This window comes from Enhydra lutris, unplaced genomic scaffold (genome assembly GCF_002288905.1).
Source record: "Enhydra lutris kenyoni isolate GAN:26980312 unplaced genomic scaffold, ASM228890v2 scaffoldscaffold94, whole genome shotgun sequence".
Taxonomy (NCBI): domain Eukaryota; kingdom Metazoa; phylum Chordata; class Mammalia; order Carnivora; family Mustelidae; genus Enhydra; species Enhydra lutris.
Window position 1 is genome coordinate 3,855,357 of NW_019154178.1, and position 20,624 is coordinate 3,875,980.

Sequence of the window (20,624 nt, forward strand, 5' to 3'; positions counted from 1 at the left end):
AAAATCATGATTTAAAAGTTGGAAAATGGTGTCAAGTATCACGAAAATAATGTGAGAAATTTGGGAAATCATAGTCATTCATTATATTCCTTTATTTAATACATCTTTCAAACATCCTTAATTCCTAGGCCTTATGTAGGAAGTCGGCAAAATGAGATGCATGAAACACAGTCCTTTCCCTTATGGTGCATTTAGCTGGTAGGAAAAACCATCTGCGGGATAGAATGTCAGCCTTGATGCCCATACGGAGCCGACAGCCCGGTTACGGTGTAAGTGCTGGCTTGTTCTCACCCACTAGTCTCTCCTGATGGCTCGTTTGTCAGCAGGGGAGAAACAGACAAAGTCCGGCCTTGCCTTGAGCCTCACCCCAGCAAGGCATCGCCTCTCAACCATGTTTCTCACATGGCAGCACACGGAAAAATTGGCAACATCTGTAGAAAGCCCTTCGGTGAACAGAAAGGCTGCTTCTGCTGGGCAGGTGTCAGGGGTAGGAGGCAGCCCCTCAGCACCCCAGTTATTTGTATCAGTTGGGAAACTACACTGAGGGAGACCTAAACTTTCTAGTTTAGGAGAGTGGGAGAGGGGAAAAGTTGTAAAATGAAGGTGAGGGGGAATTTGGAGCAGTGAAGAGACCTAAGTAAGATCCTGTCTCCTGGGGTTATAAGCGGGCGCTGATCTCTGTGACACTCATTTGAGTCTCAAGAGTTCATTCACTGCTCGTGTCTTTGTTCATAAATCCACTGGAATACCAAGTACTAGAAACCAATGGGGCTGCATTGAGTTGTTTGTTAACAACTTGTGTCTCCAAAATGGGATGGTGAGTTCCGAGGTGCACCACGCACTTAACTTAACCCACAGAGACGGGATCCACGGGGCTTTGACTTAGTATGACTCGAGCCATGGCAAGGACAAGCAACCCCGCGGCATTCCTTGGTGCTGCCCCCACAGAGAACAAAGTCGTTTCCATTGCACTTGCCACCACTCCGCACACGGCTTCCGAGTGAGAAGAGGTGGGAGAAGAGAGGAAAGACCAGAGCACGGAAGCAGGGCTTAGCCCGTCAGCAGAGCAGGGTGCTGCCCCTTGCATTTGGGAGGCCATGTGGGCTTCACGCAGGCAGGGGCAACTCCTCAGGTTGTGCACGGTGGGCGCTGGACACGGATCCAAAGGAGATGCTTCCTTTGGAATGTTACCTGTTCTACTGGCTTCACACAAAATAAAAATGGGAGCTACGTGTGAAACGAAGCATTTTCACAGAAAGAAATTTCCACTGCAGAATGGATGTGGAAATCTCTGAAGTGATAACAATGTTTATACAGTGCTCAGAGTTCTATGACTGTCCTTGTATTACAGATCAGGAAACTGAGGCACAGAGAAGTTAAATGCATCGTTGAAGGCCACAGGAAGCAAATGGTAGAATTAATGTTCAAGCCCAGGCAGACGGGTGGTAAAGGAACTCTTTGTTTTGTTTTGTTTTAAAGATTTTATTTATTGAACAGACAGAGATCACAAGTAGGCATAGAGGCAGGCAGGGGGTTGGGGGGAGCAGGCTCCCCGCTGAGCAGGGAGCCCAATGTGGGGCTCCATCCCAGGATGCTGGGATCATGACCTGAGCCGAAGGCAGAGGCTTTAACCCACTGAGCCACTCAGGTGCGCCGGAACTCTTTGTTATAGGATTTTTTTTTTTTTTTGAAGAAAACAAAAGAAGTCCAAAGAGAAGAGTTACTTTTTTTTTTTTTTTTTTAATTTTAGGATCTTAGTCAAAAAGCCAGCAAAACTGGGGTTTGGGCCAACACCCCGCCCCCCCACCCCATTCTGGATATGCGAATCTCAGGCCCTCCTGTCTCTAGGATGTGTCACAATCACAGGATCAAAGCTCCCTGAGCAGGAGGGCGTGTGAGCAGCCAGACGCTGTGGTTCTCATTGGTCAGAGAGGATGAGGCCACCGGTCTCGTCAAGTCATGCCCACCAGAGAGGACCCATCAACTCTCAGACCCACAGACCTGGGCAGGGTCTATGACTCCTCACAGCAGCTCCAGGAACGTTTCTATCTTCCTCACATAAATGTTGGGGTGATTCTTTCTTCTTCAGGGTGATCTCACAAAGGTGAAAAAAAAAAAAACATTTGAAAGCATCTGTCACTGTTCTCTGGTCCAGGGCAGACGTAACAAAAAGTCATTGGATTGACTTTTTCAGCAGTAATTTGTATAAAACTGAAAAGGAGAGAGGGTATTCAAGACTCATTCAGTGGCCTGGTCTCCACCGGGGCCCGTCTCTCTCCCTAAGCCTCTGACACCATTTGTCAGGCACTGGAGCAACAATTCACGCATCAGCAAAGTCCAGAAGCTGAGCCCAAGTGTTAGTTCTCCAACTTGGCTCAGCAGAAGACGTGGGTGGGGGTGGGAGGGAAGGGCTGGGGCGGGAAGAGGGCGCAGAATGAAACCCGACTTTCTATTTCGACCTGTTTTCTACTTGGCACGTGTGTGCCTAGCGTACCAGACAGGCAAGGCTCTTTGCTGCTTGGTTTCTGTTTCTGTTTAGAAACATGATGCTTGGTGAGAAAGCAAACAACACCCTCAGCGTTCCCACCGCGCTCGTGCCCCAGGGGAGAGCAAGCCCTCGCGTCCAGCTCCCAGCCTCACCCACAGGGCCGGCCACTCTGCCCGTGCTCACCGCCTCACATCGGAGTCAGACCTTCGGGCCGCTGCTTTCTGCCACGAATCCCTTCCTCTGGGACACGACCCCCCTTAGCTTCAGATTGTCTCCCCGCCCAGGGCTGTGCTCTCTCCCCAGGTTAGGGGTTCAGCAAAACCATTTACATTGAGCCCCTGTTTTTTTTCTCCCCTTCTCTTTTGTGGCGTTTTTCCCCCCATGAGACTGGAATGGAATCAAAGACAAATCTCCCTTCCCTCTACATCTTCCAGGTCTGATTATCCTGGACTATGTCTTCCTGAGTCGGCCGTTGGCTGCATGTTTGACAAATAGACCGATGGGTTTGCTCCCTGGTGTTGACGTCACTCTGAACAGATGACTGACTAAGTGATCAGCTGCTTCCCACTGTGGCCAGGCAGCTGGGCTGTGACAATAGAGATCATCAGGGTCCCTCCAACATAGCCCTGATCTTCTGGGTGACCCTTCTGATGGCTTCCTTCACCTCCTTGTTGCGGAGTGTGTAGATGATGGGGTTGAGGAAAGGGGTGAGAAGGGCATACACCAGGGCAATATGCGAGTCCGTGCCCTTGGAGCGGCTCTCAGGTGGCCCCACATACACCGTGAAAGCAGAGGCATAAAAGAGGGCCACCACGGTCATGTGGGAGGAACAGGTGGAGAAGGCCTTGGCCCGGCTGGCCGCTGATGGCAGCTTTAGCACAGCCCTCAGAATACCCCCATAGAGTCCTAAAATGAGCACAAAGTTGCAGCCAGTGGCCACACCAATCACTGCTCCGTGGACTCGAGCGTGCCAGCCTGTGTCCACACACGCCAGCCGCATCAGTGGGGCCAGGTCACAAAAGTAGTGGGCCACCTCTTTCCAGCAGAAGGGCAGACTGGCCGTGAGGCCGGCTGGTACCAGTGCCGCAGAGAAGCCGGCCCCCCACGTGGCCCCCGCCAGCCACAACCGCACCTTTCTGCTCATGAGGGCGTGGTAGTGCAGTGGGCGGCAGATGGCCAGGTAGCGGTCCAGCGCCATGACCCCCAGCAGGTAGCACTCGGTCATGCCCAGGGAGTGGAAGACGTACAGCTGGATGAAACACGCAGCGGCCGGAATGGGTGAGCGCCCGTGGAGCCACGTGTGCAGCAGCGTGGGCACCGTGGTGCTGACGTACCAGAGCTCCAGGAAGGAGAGGACGCTGAGGAAGAAGTACATGGGCGTGGACAGCGCCGCATCTGCCCGCACCAGCACGATGATGAACAAGTTCCCGGCCAGCGTGAGGATGTAGATGCACAGGGTGCCCAAGAACGCCAGGGGCCGCAGCGTCCTGGGGGCCGTGAAACCAGCAAGAAGGAAACTCAGGGTCCATGTGCGGTTCAGCGCGTCCATGTCTCCTAGGAACTAGAAGCCAAGGCCCCCAGTCCCAGCCCAATCCTTTCCTAATTTATAATATTGGGTTCTAGAGAGCCAGGCACCTGGATTTTGTGTCCATTCCACCATCAGGAAACAGGACACATAGGAAAATTCCTACCTGTATCCTTCCTACACTTTCCAATGATGAAAAGACCAGCAAAACTGGGGTGTGGAAAAGAAAGGAGTCATCCCCCAAATGTGACTGTCAGAGATTCTTTCTGGAAGCCCCGCTGGTGCTTATGGACTGTGCCCACAAGCTCTGGAGGGAGAGGTGGGAATGACGGAGCTGCGGGGGCTCTGGGAACAGGCCCTGACATCTCGGGTCCGTGGTGCCTGAAGGTGGTTCCTTCAGCAGACACGCTGTGTCTTTTGAAAGATGATCTCCACAGGAGAAATGCAACAGGAATTCTCATGGAGGAAAACCATGAGGTCAAAAGTCCGTGAGGGCAAGAAGTCCTGTGGTATAAAAAGAAGAGGCACCTCTGAATTGGGGATTTGGCTTTGGTGCGTGCTCTGTCACTGACCGGCTATGCACACAGAGCTAAGCAACTTCTCCTCACATATGCTCCACTTCTTGTCTAAAATAAAATTAAAAAAAAAAAAAAAAGTTTGAGCAGATGTTTTCTAAGACTCTTACAACACAGAAAATGTATGGTTCCCTAAAGTCACCAAGAAAGGTTTTTGGGGTGAGGGTTGAGATAAGTGACCTACACTAAGGTCCCAGACTTCTCCTCCCACCCCCAACACCCTAATGGTCTCTCCTAGGAAAGGTCAGTGCCCTCCCTTCGTCCTCCGCTTCCCTACGTTCACCTCTGCTGCCCCATCCCTGCCCAGTACCTCTCTGTTTGGATGACATTAACACTCACAGCGTCCTCCTCAGCATCCTTTCTACCCCAAGACTCTCCCCTACTTATAGCTCATGTACCCAGACACACGAGTCTCCCTGGGCACTTGCTGTGTGCTCCCTAGGGTTGCTGGGTGTGACTGGGTCTCCCCCGGGGTTCCTCTGAGGCAGGAAGTTGGGTGCAGGGGGATGAGGCAGATCTTCTCCATTTCTCAAGCTATTTTTCTCAACTCTGCCCCCCTGGCTGTAGGGCTCAGAATCCAGTCTTGGGGCGTTGCCTCGGTGGGCCACTACAAGTCTGTGCGAGTTCCCTGTGGCTTCCTCTGAGGAGACACAGCCCGTCTCACATAATCCTGTGCACACGTGGATGGTAAGAGAAGTGAGTGTCATCTTTCTAAAAATTGCCTTGTAAGACTTCTTGATCAGCTTCATTGCCACCAAAGACAAGAGCTGGATGACCCAGGAAGACTAAACCATCAGTTTGTCCACAATTAGTCTTGCCATGGTTTGAGAAAGGTCAATTGCCCCAACATTTTTCTTTGGCTCCCTTCCTGTCCGTGACTATCATGATGACCACCAGCAATGGCTGTCCACGTCCACTATCGCCCATTCACCAATGCACTCATCATCATGTGCCAAGTGCTGGCCCAGACCACCACCACCACCTCCCCCACCCCTGCCATTCCCCTTAGCCCACCACCACCATTACTGGTAGGCGGGACACCTATGTGCTCCTGATCCAGCTTCCTGTCATCCCTCTCAGGTTATGGCTGTCAGTATCACCTTCATAAAGGTCCTGCAGTCAGCATCTGAACCCTGACCTCAACGGGGTACCATACATGTATGTGCCCTGGGTGGATATAAAGCCCATATAAATAACAGACAGAAATCATTAACCCATTGGAGAATAACAGATTCTCACTTGTAGATGCAAATGTGGTTTAACATTTAGAAATCAGAGACACGGGATAAGATTGTAGCATAACTGAATGGGCCCTCAATACATTAACCATGAGAGAGTTGCACATAGACTACATAGACTTAGAACCAAACATCATATGCCTTCGGGTCAACCGAGAAAATTTTCCTGCGAGAGCTAGAGTAGTTTACTTGGTTTTGACAATTTTACTTTAGAAAACAATGTAACCTCGAGATCAGATGAATCTCTACTTGAGTAAATATTTCACAGATGGTTGGACAGTTAGAGGTTCTCATTCAGTCATTTCTAGCCCTGACCCTATACTCCCTGTCACCGGAACACCTGCCCTTCCTCCAGGATGGACGTTTGCTACTGCCATTTGGCAATGTTGCTGCATCCCCCACAGTCCCAAACACCAACACCCTGAATTTGCACCTCACTTATGGATCTGTGAGATTCTGAGATGGACTTCCCCGTGCTCTGTAGTGCCTGATTCTAAAGCTACTGGCTGGGCAATGGAGTGTACTATATTGACTGCATTTGCCTTCAGAAAGCAATCAATGAATCACGCACGTGCGCTTATAAGAAGCTTATACACAAACCCAGATCGATGCAATAATTTGTGCTAAAGATTTGGCAGTGATTAAGTTAAAAGTAGCAAGAAGAAAGAATATGAAAGTTGGAGTGTTCCAAGGGTACACTTTTCTTGGCTAAGGAAGACACTTGTTTTCTCCACGTCATCCTCCCCCAGCCAGCTGTGCTCACCTAACATTTGTTCTGTATTAGCAGCAGAGCAAGACCAAGAGGTACCTTCTGATGCCTCCATCAAGCATTTACAGTGTAGCAAAAGGGAACAATGTAGCAACTGAGGACTGGGCCAGGGTGTTAAGTGAAGAAAGTAAGACTTCCAAAGTGTCAAAATTTTACAATATGATTGTTAATATTTGAAGAGAAAAAAAGCCTATGTATGGGAAGCAGTCGGAAATAAGAGATGAGTAATTATTTAAAAACAATTGTATAAGTGAGTTTTCATTTTTATTCAACTAAATATCCTATATTATGGACATGTTTATATATAATATTGTTCTTCAAGGGGAACAAAAGAAAGGGATCCAAAGGTTAAAAAAGGTGTTACCAAAAGTAGCTTAAATAGTATGAGGAGAGGGAAAACAACAGTGATTCTGTTCTTCATGAATTAAATGTTTTTATTAAGTGTTTTTTTTCCACACTATTAAGAAAAGTATGAGATGTATAAAATACAATCTCTTTCCTCAAGATGCTTAATTTGGAATGAGTAAGACACACCCCAAAATAGGCATTTATAAAACAACGGGGGCACTTAAATGTCTGAAGAGATATTCAACCTGACTCATAGTAAGATTCATACAAATTTAAATACATTGAGGTGCTTTCCTCACCTTCAGATTAACAAAGATTCGGAAGTTTAAACACACCCTCTGCTGGCGGGGCTGTGGGGAAACATTCTGGTGCATTGCTCATAGGAGGACGAAAATCTAGCAATACTTAGGCTCACTGCACATCCTCTCTTATATCCCCCCAATGAGTCGCATGGATGTGTGGCTTCTGACTTCTTTCCGCCTCATAGCCGAAGAAAAAAAGCAGTATTTGTAAGATGCAATGAGGTGTACAGAAAGGCTGCTTGCTGACCCATGCACATGGCCCAGAGGGCTGATTTCCTGGGGCTCTCGCTTCCCACTTAAAGGGAGAGGTTCAGGGAGAAGAGTCAGTCTCTCCCCTCATGTCTGCATCTGGCAGGAAGCCCTGCTCTAGGGACAACCAGAATGGAAAGACCTTGAAAAGCCCATGAATTAAGTGGGAGGGTGAATCCAACACACTGCACTGAGGTCCAAGAGAGGAATGATTGCTGGTGGGGTTGGGAAAAGCACCTCCTCCCCGTCCTCCTCACTAGGTCTTCGGGAATTCTAATCACTCATTCATTCCTTTTTCATTTACTGTCAATGGACAGACACATAGGCTGCATATGATGAGTCGGGTGGGATATGGACTTGCCTGAGTTGTTAGGTCAGCACGTCTGTCCCCATGGCGGGACTACAATCTCTACGGCTCACTGTGCAGTACTGAAGAGTAGGACCCGAACATTCACCGGAGGTGTTTTTGGCCTGCCACCGAGGAATGCCCTGACCCGTGAGCTCCTCTCAGTAAGAGATACTGAGAGACCACAGTGCAGGCAAAGATAAAGACCCCAGAACCATGCATTAGAGCAAAGGGTTAATTTTGCAAGGGTAGGGAGAAACTCACAGGAGGCTCCAGGGCGATTTTGGAAACCTAGACCCATAGAAGATGCTTGATTTGGAGTCTTACCAATTCCACTGACGCACACGTGAAGACCATGAGAGGTTCATGCAAAATGGGGCTTGCTCGGGGAAAGGAATTCCCACGGCAGAAACCTATGTGGCCAATTTGAAATAATAATGACCAACCATCTCATATGTAGGGTTTATTAGTCTATATGCTTTCCAGGTATAAAATAATGGAGCCCTCACAAGATTTACTTAAGTAAGATTCCACTGTGGCGGAATTTTCATTTTCCAGATGGGATTGAGTGCCTCGTGCAAAGTCATGGAACGAGAAACCGGTAGAGATAATGATTGATGGAATCAGGAATCCGGGCTTCAAAGGCCCTTCTGGAACCACCCCACTGCCCTGCCTCCGGGATAGTAAGGTGCTTTATTATTTATGGAACACCTCTGCACTGTCAGTAGCGCTCAGGGTTAGGACCTTGTATGTGTTGTTTCCTTTAATCCTTGTAGAACTGTGTGGAGATCAATATACAGACGTATAACATGATGAGAGAACGGGTGTTTGAGAGAGGTTATGTGTTTTATGGGCATAGAGGTGGCAAACTGGGGTTTAGACCAATACCTCCCCCCCTCTGTCCTGGATATGCAGATCTCAGGCCCTGCTTTCTCTAGGAAGTATCACAATCACAGAATCAAAGCTTCCTGAGCAGGAGGGAATGAGCAGCCACGCGCTGAGGCTCTGGTGGGAAGAGAGGACGAGGTCATGGGTGTCGCCAAGGTCAAACCTGCTGGAGTGGACCGGGACCTGGGGTTGGGTCCATGTCTCTCCACAGCAGCTCTAGGAATCTTTGTTAATTTTTTAAATCTTTACAGAAAAACAATTAAAAACAATTTTATGAGGACTAAGACCTGTCTCTGCCGTGCCACAGTCCTGTCTTTATCACCAACAAGCCATGCATCCTCAGGAAGGCTGGTCACCTCCCGGCCTGCAGTTCACTGGTCTGAAGAGCGAGAAGACAGGACTCTACGACCTCAGAGGAGGAGGAACTAGTGAGGGGTCGGGGAGAAGAACGGGGGTCAGGAGTGGCTGGGCCTTCCAGTCCCCACTTCTTTCTCCTGAGTCTGTTTTCTACTTTGTGCATATCTGCTTCATATATTATGGTTCTAATATTGTTTGTTTGTTTGAAAATATGGGACCAAATGATTTCCTGGGTGTCTCAGCTGACTCTCCAAGAGGGTCTGCTTCTTGCTAGGCGAGGCTACAATTGCTGAACGGACACGAAGAAGGAACGAGCATCCCCGTCCCCAGTGTGTGCCCACCTGTGGGGGACTCCGGCCAGGGTGCGTCCTGAACGGTGAGACAATGCAGCGTCCCCATCAGAACAAACAACACTTGGGCCTCAGGCATCTGGATTGGGGTCCAGGAAGCAAGGGCTGGATGATAATCTAACAGGATTAAAAACTCCTACTGGCAGGGGGGCAGCAAGGATGGGGAGACAGGCAGGTCTGAGACCCCTGACACACTAATGACTCTTCCGTTTCTGCCATGCCTGGCACGGAACCTGGGTGCATTAAGAGACCAAGGATGAGATTTTTCAGCTGATCCGGAGCCACAGGTCAGGGCAGGTGAACCGCAGTAACGCAGAGCTCCAGTATTTTCTGAACCTATTGCCTTTAATTGTGTCTCCCAGTTACCCCCTGCTTGTGTGCTTTCCTCTCCATCCATTCTGGGCTGTCCCTAATCGTGGAACCCACCTCCTTCCTACCTATATCGGTCCTTCACCTAAAATCTGCTCCTCCCCTCCCCCCACTCACCTGGGCATGAGTACCAGATCCATCTCTTCCCTAGACTAATCTTGGAACATTCTGAGCCTCAGTTTCCCTAGTGTAAGTGTAGATACCACTTCAGTGGACTCTCAAATCACATTTCTGCTGTCCCTACTAATGTGTTGGTGGTAGACATATAGGTATTGAATAAAATTACTGATGGCTGGTCTGAAGGGGCTGAAAGATCTGGTCACTTTGAACGTCATTTCACGTGACCTTCCTTACCAAGGGCTACAAACCCCCCACTTGCGTAGTCAGTGTCCCTTCTGGGTAAACTCCCAGAGCCATGGACCTCTGCTTGCTACATGGGGAGTCAGCGCGTGTCCTGTCCTGCCTTGCTTGGTGCTGAGGCACTCCTGAGACGGGGGAATGTGTGGTGGACAGTACAGAGCTCAGAGAGTCCTTCTGGGTGGGGATGGGGAGCCCAGAAAACGTCCAAGGACAGAGTGATGATCTAACTTAGTTAAAAATCCCTACAAATGGTGGGGGACAGCGAGGATGGGGAGACAGGGCAGGGTTTGAGACCTCTGATACACCGAGTCTTCTGTTTCTGTCGTGTGTAACACAGAGCCTGCGTGCATGGAGAGACTCCCAGCTCACACCTAGCAGAGACGGTGCTGCCAGTCTCTGAACAACGTGTCCAAAACAAGCCTTGCTGGTACCCTGGTCCTCAGTGGGTCTCAGACAGTAGGATTGAATTGTAATATCCTTAACCAGATCAGGCTTTGCTTCCGCTCCACTCGGGTCAAACAAAGGCACCTTGGACCTAACACTGAACCTTCGTGCCACACAGAGCCTGTCTGAAGGACCTGGATAACCTAGATTTCCCGTAGGGAGGCAGGACGGCCAGACCCATCCAGCCAAGGACTCCCTCCTGCAAAACTTTTCTTCTGAGCAGCTCAGGGGACAGAGAAAGGCACTAACAAGTTTGCTAATGAGAAGGCAAACAAGCTGCTTAATTAAGCTGGGCGAGCGAGAGGGTGAGGCAAGGGTACCGCTCCCAGGGGCTCTGCCTGCTTAATGAGGCACAGTCTCAACTTTGGTAATTATCAGCATGACGTCTGCAGAGACCTCCCCCTGCCTGAGTTGGGGAGCGGGCACTTTGGGGAGGCCCCTGTCTTCTCTGCTTGCCTCCCTCATTTTGTACTAATTGGGAACATGGGAATGCAGACCAGGATGTCAAGGAAGCAGCTGTAGTACATGCAACTTCCGAGAGAGTCCCTTCCCCAGGCCCTGTCAGGAGACAGCAGGGTCCCAGTGTCCCCGGAGCCACTATCTGTTCCCTGTGCTCACGGGAGGAGCTGTGGATGTACAGGGCTGGGGGCCAATAGGCCTGAGTATGAATCTAGGCTCTGCCACTGACTAACGGACTCAGAGTCAGTCTAACACTTTCCCTGACCCCTATCTTTGTAGTACTGAAATACAGAGATTGGATTTTGTGAATTCCATGATTTCTTTGAACTCCAATTTTTTGAACTATGATAAATAATGTGTTTTTCATTCTGGTACCCAGGAGCACAGCATCAAGGATCTAGAGTAGTAGACTAACTTATGCCTTTAAAAAAAAAAAAAAGTTTCTTGAGAGTGAAGGAAGTGAGGAGGAAACAGGGAATAGCAAGACAGACAACGGTGTGCCCAGCCCCCGCAAAGAGGGGCGTACACCATCTGAGATCCCACAAGGGAAGGTGCTGCCACATTGTTTGTTCTTTCAGATTATTTTTTTAAACTCTCATTTCCTTTTTAAGAAAAAAAAAAAGATCATTTCCTTCTAGAAAAAAAATAATAAAGTGGGTTCTGATCACCTGCCCGTCAGCACATCCCTGCTCGTCTGCGTCTAACACAGTGCGGGGCGCTGTGTCTCCTGGTCGCCGGGACTGTCAGTGGGAAGTCGGCGCATCAGTCAGGAAACCTGGCGTTAGAATTCCACGCCCACAAGTCGGCAGTTAGGGGACGTAGTGCAGTTTAGCTAAGCCCTTCCTGCCCCGTTTTCAGAACTGAGAATGTGAATCGTTATCTACTCCTCAGGTGGCTGCAAGATGTGAGCTAGTTCCCGCTGGCACGGAGTGAGTGGTTCAGGAATAAAATCTACCTTTGCTGACGGCTGTTGAGATCAGTCACAGGGACACCCCTAATTCCATAGAACCAGAGAGATGACCCCAGTCCACGGAAAGGCTCAAGAAAGGGCATAACCCCGATCAAGCTGTAGGTCTGTGGAGTCCCCGTGTCCCTTCAGAAGCCCTGTGACCACATCCGCACCAATTAGAAGTGGTCACTTAGGACGCTGAGCCAGACCGTTCCCTTCAAGGATCTGAACTCCTTCTGACAAGGGGCAAAGCACACCAGAGAGCCCATCTAGAAGCGAGGGAGGTCTCAGCTAAGCCGAACCAGCCTTCACGAGTTCCCGGGAGGAATCAAGGGACCCAGGAAAGGAACCTGACCAACGCCTGGTACAGGGGAGATGTTTAGTTAATGAAAGTCCCTGTCTTCTTCCCTTTTAGAAGTGCCCCGGATGCTGAAACCCCCCCCCAACGTGGGGTCACTCATCCTCTTGCCCACGGGGCTTTGTACCAGCTTCGGTCCTCCTGTGTGTTCTGGTGCAGAGAGTGCTTCCGCTGCCTTTAAACACCGTAACACACCCTTTTTCATTTTTTAAATAGACTTTATTTTTTACGGTCTTTTTAGGGTCACAACAAAACTGAGCAAAAATTACAGAGCTCCCCTCTACGCCTGCCCCCACACGTGCCCTGCTTCCCCTGCCCTCAACATGCAGTACCAAAGGGTCCATTCACAACCACGGATGAGCCCACACTGACTGACGCACCGTTACCACCCAACGTCCGCGGTCACGTGGGGCTTCGGTCTGGGGGCTGCACATTCTATGGGTTTGGACAAGGGTGTGATGGCAAGGGTGTCCATTGTGTTGTCACCCCGTCCAGTTTCCCTGCCCTCGGAGCCCTGATTTCCACTGCTTTCTCCCCTACTCCCTGACAACCACTCTTGTTCCTGTGACCACCCCTTTGCCTTTTCCAGAATGCCGCATAGTTGGAATTACTCCATTTGGGGTCTTTTCAGGCCGGCTTCTCTTACTTAATAATGTGCAGTTACGGGACCTCCATGTCTTCTCATGGCTCAAAGCTTGTTTCTTTGTAGCATTGAATAATGGTCCAAATGTCTGTGTGATGTTGGTTTGGACTGAGACAAATCGGCTTCCTTCGTGTCTGTAGACGGCCTCAGAACATTGTCCTGCATTAGCTTTGGGAAAGGCTCGTCCTTCTGGCAGACCAGGGGGTGGGTTACCACAATACCGTCGGCTGACTGCTGCCATGTACTTGACATCTCAGGGGTATGGAACTCCAGACTGTACCCACTCTGGAAACCACTGCAGAGCAAAGGCTCTGTCAGGCCCCCTAACCTTCCAGAAGCTCTGTGCTCTTCCAGACTTTCTGAGGCTTTAATAATAAGCCCCCCACCCATTCGTACCGACTAGGGCAGAAAGCACGCATACCATGATTTTAATCACTGGGGTAATGCAGCCTAGTCCAAAGGCAGTAGTGTCCAGCCCCTTTCATAAATTTGAGTCAGGACATATATTTATAATGAACTTCTCTGTGAAGCTTCAGGTTTGCCAATTATTAAAAACTGGGTGAACGCTTAGGAACCATTTAAACAAAAACAGTGTCCCAGAAGGCCCACCCCGATTCTAGAAGATCCCGTCCGGCACTAGCAAAAAGAGAAGCTTCTACCAACCTCTCCTGCCACGGCTGGTCCGTGGACAGGAGCCTAGGGGAACGTAGCTAGGGGGCACACCTTTCCCGTGTGATATGCTGAGCCTCATTCAAGGGCCTATAGGTTTCTAATGACCCACATGTAAGTGAGCCGAAAAAGAAAATTCTAACGTTCAAACTCACTTCAGCCACTGATACTTTTTTTTTAAAGATTTTATTTATTTATTTGACAGACAGAGATCACAAGCAGGCAGAGAGGCAGGCAGACAGAGAGGAAGGGAAGCAGGCTCCCTGCTGAGACGAGAGCCGACCGTGTGTCTTGATCCCAGGACCCTGGGACCATGACCCAAGCCAAAGGCAGAGGCCTTAACCCCCTGAGCCACCCAGGCGCCCCAGCCACTGATACTTTTAAGTCAAAAAAAAGCAAAGAGGGATTACTTAACTTTCATTTCTCCTTGTGCAAGATTACTATTTACAGACAGGAAACTTCAGTCTCTCGGGCTGCTGAATAGAAACCTACAAGTTTGAGAGGTGGGGCCTCAAAATTGTTCCCTAAATACGTAACTCTTTTCCCCTTAGATGTTAGCACAGTGTGAGATGGATGTCAATGACCACCTCTTTGAGGGACTCTAACCACTGCCATTTTTCCTTGTTATCTTTCAGAAAACGTCATCTGCTCTGCCCTTCGTGAGATTGTAACATCGCAAAGTAGCCTTGGCAGAGCTTTTCTGTTTTGTTTTGTTTTGTTTTCCCATTCAGACAAGACCGTGATACCTGCATATCCGAGGATCCGTGTGGAGGACATAGCCGGGGAGGTGAGACCCGTGCGAATTTCTCTAGGAAAGCCCCAGGGTACCCAGTGGGCAACTACACCATCACCATGGAGAATTAATTATGGGATTGTCTGGGAGGAAAAGGGATGTATCAGCCGTGTTCAGAAAAGTGAAAACTGATTCTAGTCCTTCCCCTATCCAGGTGGAAAATAGACATCTTTCATTCTGCGACCCTGGAGCCTGAGCAAAGGGGAATGCGCTTGGACTCTTGCAAATGGAACATTGTCACATGTCTGCTGGCGTAAATGGGCATTTAGAGGAGAGCTTTGCTTTTGTCCACTGGGGGTTGAGAAGGAAATCTGGTGACTGGTGTTGGGCCTGGGTAAAACACAAGACAGTAGAGTGAGAAAATCATCACGAGCTAATATCCAGTAATCATGATAAACGCTGTATTGTGTGCATTAATACTAAGGGGCTACCCCAATTTTAGAGTATTTCAGGAGACAACCTCTCACTTCCACAAACACAGCTGCACCAAAATGTAGCTTCTTTACTTTTTCGTGAGTCTGTTTAATTTTGTTTTGAGTTTCATTCTACAACAAGGGACAGAGGCATTATCTCAACCCTTTTTGGATGGTTCCTCCTTTACTGCATCACAGACAACTTGCACTGGTGCCAAGGGGTAAGGAAGAGTTTTAAATACATGACCTAGCTTGGGGAATACATTTTGACTTTGTGTGGCCTGGCACGTGGTGAACATTTTGTTACTATTCCATGTGTGCTTGCGAAGAGTTTACCAGCCTGGGATTCCACATCCTGTAAGTTTAGATAAAGGTTCTTTTTTTTCTTTTTTTTTAAGATTTTATTTATTGCTTGTGACTTGTGTTGATAGAATCTAAGCCTAAATCTTCACTATTTTTCACCTTGTTCTTTCAGCAATGGAGAGATGGTGAAATCACCCCTTCTGAGGGTGAGTGTGTCAATTTCTCATTGTCATTCTCTTGATTTCAGGGTGTATTTTATGGATAGCTTGCCTATCTATGCAAGTATATATACTACGTGTGCACAAGGGAAAATAAAGAAAAATTTACTGTATGGTTCTGTATTGAGTAAAATGATAACAAATTATATACATTTTTTATTATTATATAAATACATAATTTAACTTTTGTTTTCTTGGGGATTGAATATTTCATCAATATGTAGTGAACTCCATCTGTACTGACATTTTTTTCCCTAAAACTTTATTATAAGCTACACTACTAAACTGGCTATCTTCAAGTTAAGCTTTGGAGAATATAACTTTTTCTAAGTTTTTGTTAAGCCACTTAACGCTTTATGTGCATTTGGTCAAGGACATATAGGTGGATGTATTTTTTTTTTAAGATTTTATTTATTTATTTGACAGACAGAGATCGTAGTAGGCAGAGAGGCAGGCAGAGAGAGAGAGGAGGAAGCAGGCTCCCGGCTGAGCAGAGAGCCCAGTGTGGGGCTTGATCCCAGGACCCTGAGATCATGACCTGAGCCTAAGGCAGAGGCTTAACCCACTGAGCCACCCAGGCGCCGCTAGGGGGATGTATTTTTAATCCAAATTGAAAACCCTTGTCTCTGAGCTGGGGAATTTGGTCCGTTTATGTACCTATTCTGTGAATATGTTTTAATTTGATTCTGCCGTCTTCGTTCATTTCAGTTTGCTTTCTTTTTCTCCTTTCTTGCCAAGTTTCTTTTAATAATTTTTTATCTCTTCTCCTTAAAGACAAATGCCTTAAGCAAACTCTCATAGCCTCTGGCTCCTAACATCCTGTTACTATGTGGATAGACTTTCTGCTTTCTTCTCTGTGGTTCTGCCTGGGGTGTATTTGTAAGACTGCTGATGGAGGCACGTGTTCACTTACTTCCCTCTGGGCCCCCAGCGCTTCTTAGACTTACTCTTTTCTATTGAATAGTTGTTGCCAAAGGGTTGTCAGTGTGGGTCTTTGCACTGCGCACTTGCTGAAGCTTTGAATCCGAGATTAATTTTCATTGTGGAAAAACACATCTCACATAAAATTCACCATCTTCACCATCGTTAAGTCTACTGCTCAGTAGCGTGGAGGGCATTGACAGGGTTGTGTGACCACTCCCAGACTTCTTTGCACCTTGCAAAACGGAAACTCTGTCCCTGACAAGCAGCAAGGTCCCCAGTCTCCCTCCTGCAACTCCCAGCAAGCACCAGAAACACTGCTTTCTGTCTCTGTGAATGGGAATGCTCTTGGTACCTCATAGAACTGCAGTCATACAGTATTTGTCTTTTTGTGACTGTCATACTTCACTTAGCATAATGTCTTCAAAGTTTATCCAGGTTGATCAGGTGCCAGAATTTCCTTTCTTTTTTTTTTTTTTTCTTTCTCCTATAAATGATCACATTTATTTATTTATTCATTTTCATTCAAGTATAATAATATACGGTGGTACAGTAGTTTCAGATGCACAAGAAAATGGAGACTCTTAAATGTAAAGAACAAAGTGGTGGTTGTCAGAGGGGAAGTGGGAAGGGAATGGGGGAAGTTGGGGGCGGGATGAGGAATGCACTGATCGTAATGAGAATTTCCTTCCTTTTTAAGGTAGAATTATTGATATTCCATTGCATTACACACCACGCTTTATTAACCCACTCACCCGTTCATGGACACTTGCGTTGCTCCAATGTCTGGGTTACTGCGAAGGCTGCTGTGTTATCCAGGGTCTGTCGGTGTTCCTTTCAGATTCTGCTCTCATTTCTTTGCGGCTCTGAGCCTAGCAATGGAATTCCTGGATCACAATGATTCTATTTCTAATTTATTTGAGGCTTCATATTCTCTGCATGACGGCTGCCTTGTTTTACATGTTCAGCCACAGTGCACAAGGGTTGTGACTTGTCTGAATCCTGATGGTTCCTGCTGTTTTCTGTTTGGGAGCGGCTGTCCGGCAGGCGTGCTGTGGTAGCTCACTGTGTTTACTTTCATTTCCATAATGACTATTCAATGAGTATCGAGTATTAGGGCCTATTTTCTCCTATGATCATTGTCCATTCGTATACAGTTTTTGAAAAAAAGTCTATTCAAATTCTTTGCCCATTTTTAAACCAGGTCGGTCATCTTGTTAGGGTACGGAGTTGACCACCCCTCAATCAGACAGAGAACACTCTCGACAATGCAAGTCACACAGCGTGGTTTATTTCCAGCTCGCTGGGGTCCAAGTATCCGCCCGGCGCAGTGGGTTTCAACAAGGACCCCGAGCACTCAACGCCAAGGGTGTATATAGCATTTTCAAGGCACTTCTTCATGGCTACATACATCTCTTGCACCCCACTTTGACAGGTTAACTTTAACCTTTTGCCACCCCGGCGTCACCCTGGCGCCATCCTGCCGGTTAAGTGAGATTTAGGTTCAGAAGAAATTAAACTTTATTTACATTTCCTTCTGCCTCAGCCTCCTTCAGTTTTATGGTGGGGAGGGCGACCTTAGGCCTTGAGGAACTGAGCCATTTGTCTCTGGAAATTGGGCCATTGAAGAGAGGGCCTTTTTGTTGTAAATCACCAGGACATTTGCAAACCAAGGGAGATTCCTGTCTTGCAGGATTGTGATCTCTGCAAGTTAACTATTTGCTTTTCTTCAACATTTGGTCCCTGTGGCACTACTGCCTAATCGCCCTGGTGGTATATGATTAGGTTGTTTCTTAGGTTTTAGCTACTTTTTCTTATCTCAAGTTACATGCGCCCTTTGGGCTGGTTAGGGACGCTCAGTAAAATGGCTTCCCGGCCTTCAGAATGGCCATTCTTATGCTAACCCACTCTTACAGCGCAAGGTGCTGGCTTTTGCTTTGCCAAGATGGCTGTACTTATGTCAGGGCCAGACTCGAGGTGGGTACAGCCTTGTTTTTCTTGGCCTCCACACCTGGAGCTGGTTTCTGGTACTTGTTTTTAAGTCCCCTGGGGGAAGGGGAGCAGGGACAGTTTAAGGGTTAAACAACAAAGTTATTGTTTAACCTCAATGGAAGCCTCTGGCTAAAATAAAAATATAAAATAGGTCCTTACAATCTGTGTTTCACTGATTAGCAGCAGTGTTTCTGCATTAATTCCTCACAGGCAGAAACACAATTCACAAACAGTTTCTGTCTTTCCAAAGGAAAAGGTTTCCTTTTCACTCTGTTGCTCTCATAGTTTGATGCACTCAAGTTTCTCATTTCGATGGGCTCCAAGTCACCTGTCTCTTCTGTTCCTGGTACACTGTGTGTCACACTGAAGGACCCATTGCCAACTCCAGGGTCATAAACCTTCATCCTGATGCTTTCTGAGAGTTTTATCATTATAGCTCTTGTGTTCAAATCTTTAATCCTTTTGAGTTAATTTTAATATATGGTCTAAGTCCAATTTCATGCATTTGCATATGAACGTCCTGACTGCCCAACACTATTTTTGAAAAAAAGAAAGAAAAGAAAAGAGAAAATAAGGAAAGGAAACAGATTCACAAGTGCTGAGAACCCATGGTTGCCAGAGGGGGACGAGTGAACCAGGTAATGGGGATTAAATGGCACAAACTTCCAGGTATAAAGTTAATAAGTACAGCACTGGGAATATAGCCAGTAATAGGGTGACAGATGGGAACTGCACCTCATGGCGGTGAGCTGTGCATAATGTATACGATTGTCCAATCGCTCTGCTGCACACCTGAAACCAAGAAACACCACATGACAACTCTACTTCAATTTAAAAAGTGTGATTTACAAAACCCCGTTGAGATACCACCACCTTACAGCAGTTAGAATGGCGAAAATTGACAAGGCAAGAAACAGTGAACATTGCAGAGGCTGTGGAGAACAGGAACCCTCTTGCGCTGGTGGTATGAATGCAAGTCATTCATTTGGAAATGAATGGAAAATAGCACGGAGATTCCTCAAAAAGTGAAAAATAGGGTTTCCCTATGACCCAGCAATTATACTACTGGGTATTTACCCCGACGATACAGATGTATGTGGTCTGTTTTCAGGGGTCTGTTTTGTTTATTTGTTGGTCTCTTTTTTGTTGTTTGTTTTTATATCTGAGCTGTAGGTTAGCTTGCTTTTTAAATAAAAAATTCATCTTACAGTCTTCTGTTCTCTGGAAAACTACAGTTTACCTATAACATCCAAAAAGTAAATAAATAAAATTTTATAAAATTTATATTTTTCTGTATTTGCTAAGAATATTATATTTTGCATCTAACACAGTTATACTGCAAAAATATAAAATGTCCTTTTACAAAGGGCATCGTCTGCCGAAGTCTCTCTAAACCAGCAGTGAGCTGTGTGATGGTGGTGGGTCTGTGTGCTGTGAGCCACCGGGGGTGGTGGGGCGGCTCTGGACCTCACCAACATGGGGTCTGCGTGAAGACTGTGACTTCCAGAGGGCAAGGCCCTCACTGGGGTCTCCTCAGGTGACACAGGTCAGTCCCACAGCCTATCGGAAGATCAGTGAATCCTGGGCCCTGGAGAAAGGTTTATTCAGTTTCCTCCCCCCACAAAAAATAATTCCTTTCTGCACTTATGCTCTCTGAAGGGGAGCATTTGTGTCACTGGTTTCTCTGGAAGAAGCACGATTGCTGTTTTATATTTTGAAGATGCTTCCCTATCTCCAGCCACAGGGAAATACCGAGTCCCACCCCCAGATCTGCCCATTCAAAAATGGGCAGTTGAACTAAATAGACATTTTTCCAAGGGAGACATATTAATAACCAATAGGTACATGAAAAGATGTTCAATATCACTCATCAGGGAATGCAAACCAAAACTACAATGAGCCATCCCCTCATGTCTGTTAGAATGGCCATTATCAAAGATATGAGAGACAATCATGCTGGCAAAGTTGTAGAAAAGGGAACCTTCATGCATTGTCAGTGGGAATGCAAACTGGTGTAGCCACGGTCGGAAACAGGATAGAGGTTCCTCAAAAAACTGAAAACGGAACCACTATATGACCCAGCAATCCGACTTCTGGGTATATATCCAAAGGGGACAACAGGATATCAAAGAGATATATGTCACCTCCATGTTTATTCACAATAGGTAAAATATGGAAACAATGTACATGTCCATCCGTGGTGTATGGATAAAGAAAATGCGATGTCTATGCACAGTAGAATATTAGTCAGCCACGAAGAAGGAAATCTTGCTATCTGTGACCACATGGATGGATGGA

The 20,624-nt window shown here is 47.3% G+C and overlaps 1 protein-coding gene across 1 annotated transcript; it reads right to left on the reverse strand.

Annotated features, from left to right (window-relative positions):
• Positions 1 to 3,092: 3,092 nt before the first annotated feature.
• Positions 3,093 to 4,037, reverse strand: LOC111138807 (olfactory receptor 10C1-like). The gene has a single exon (XM_022490709.1). The coding sequence runs from the start codon at positions 4,035 to 4,037 to the stop codon at positions 3,093 to 3,095; it is 945 nt and encodes a 314-aa protein (XP_022346417.1).
• Between the last annotated feature and the right edge of the window lie 16,587 nt (positions 4,038 to 20,624).

Coding starts and splice junctions, on each gene's coding strand:
- LOC111138807 (XM_022490709.1), bottom strand. CDS start 4,037: ATGGACGCGCTGAACCGCACATGGACCCTGAGTTTCCTTCTTGCTGGT.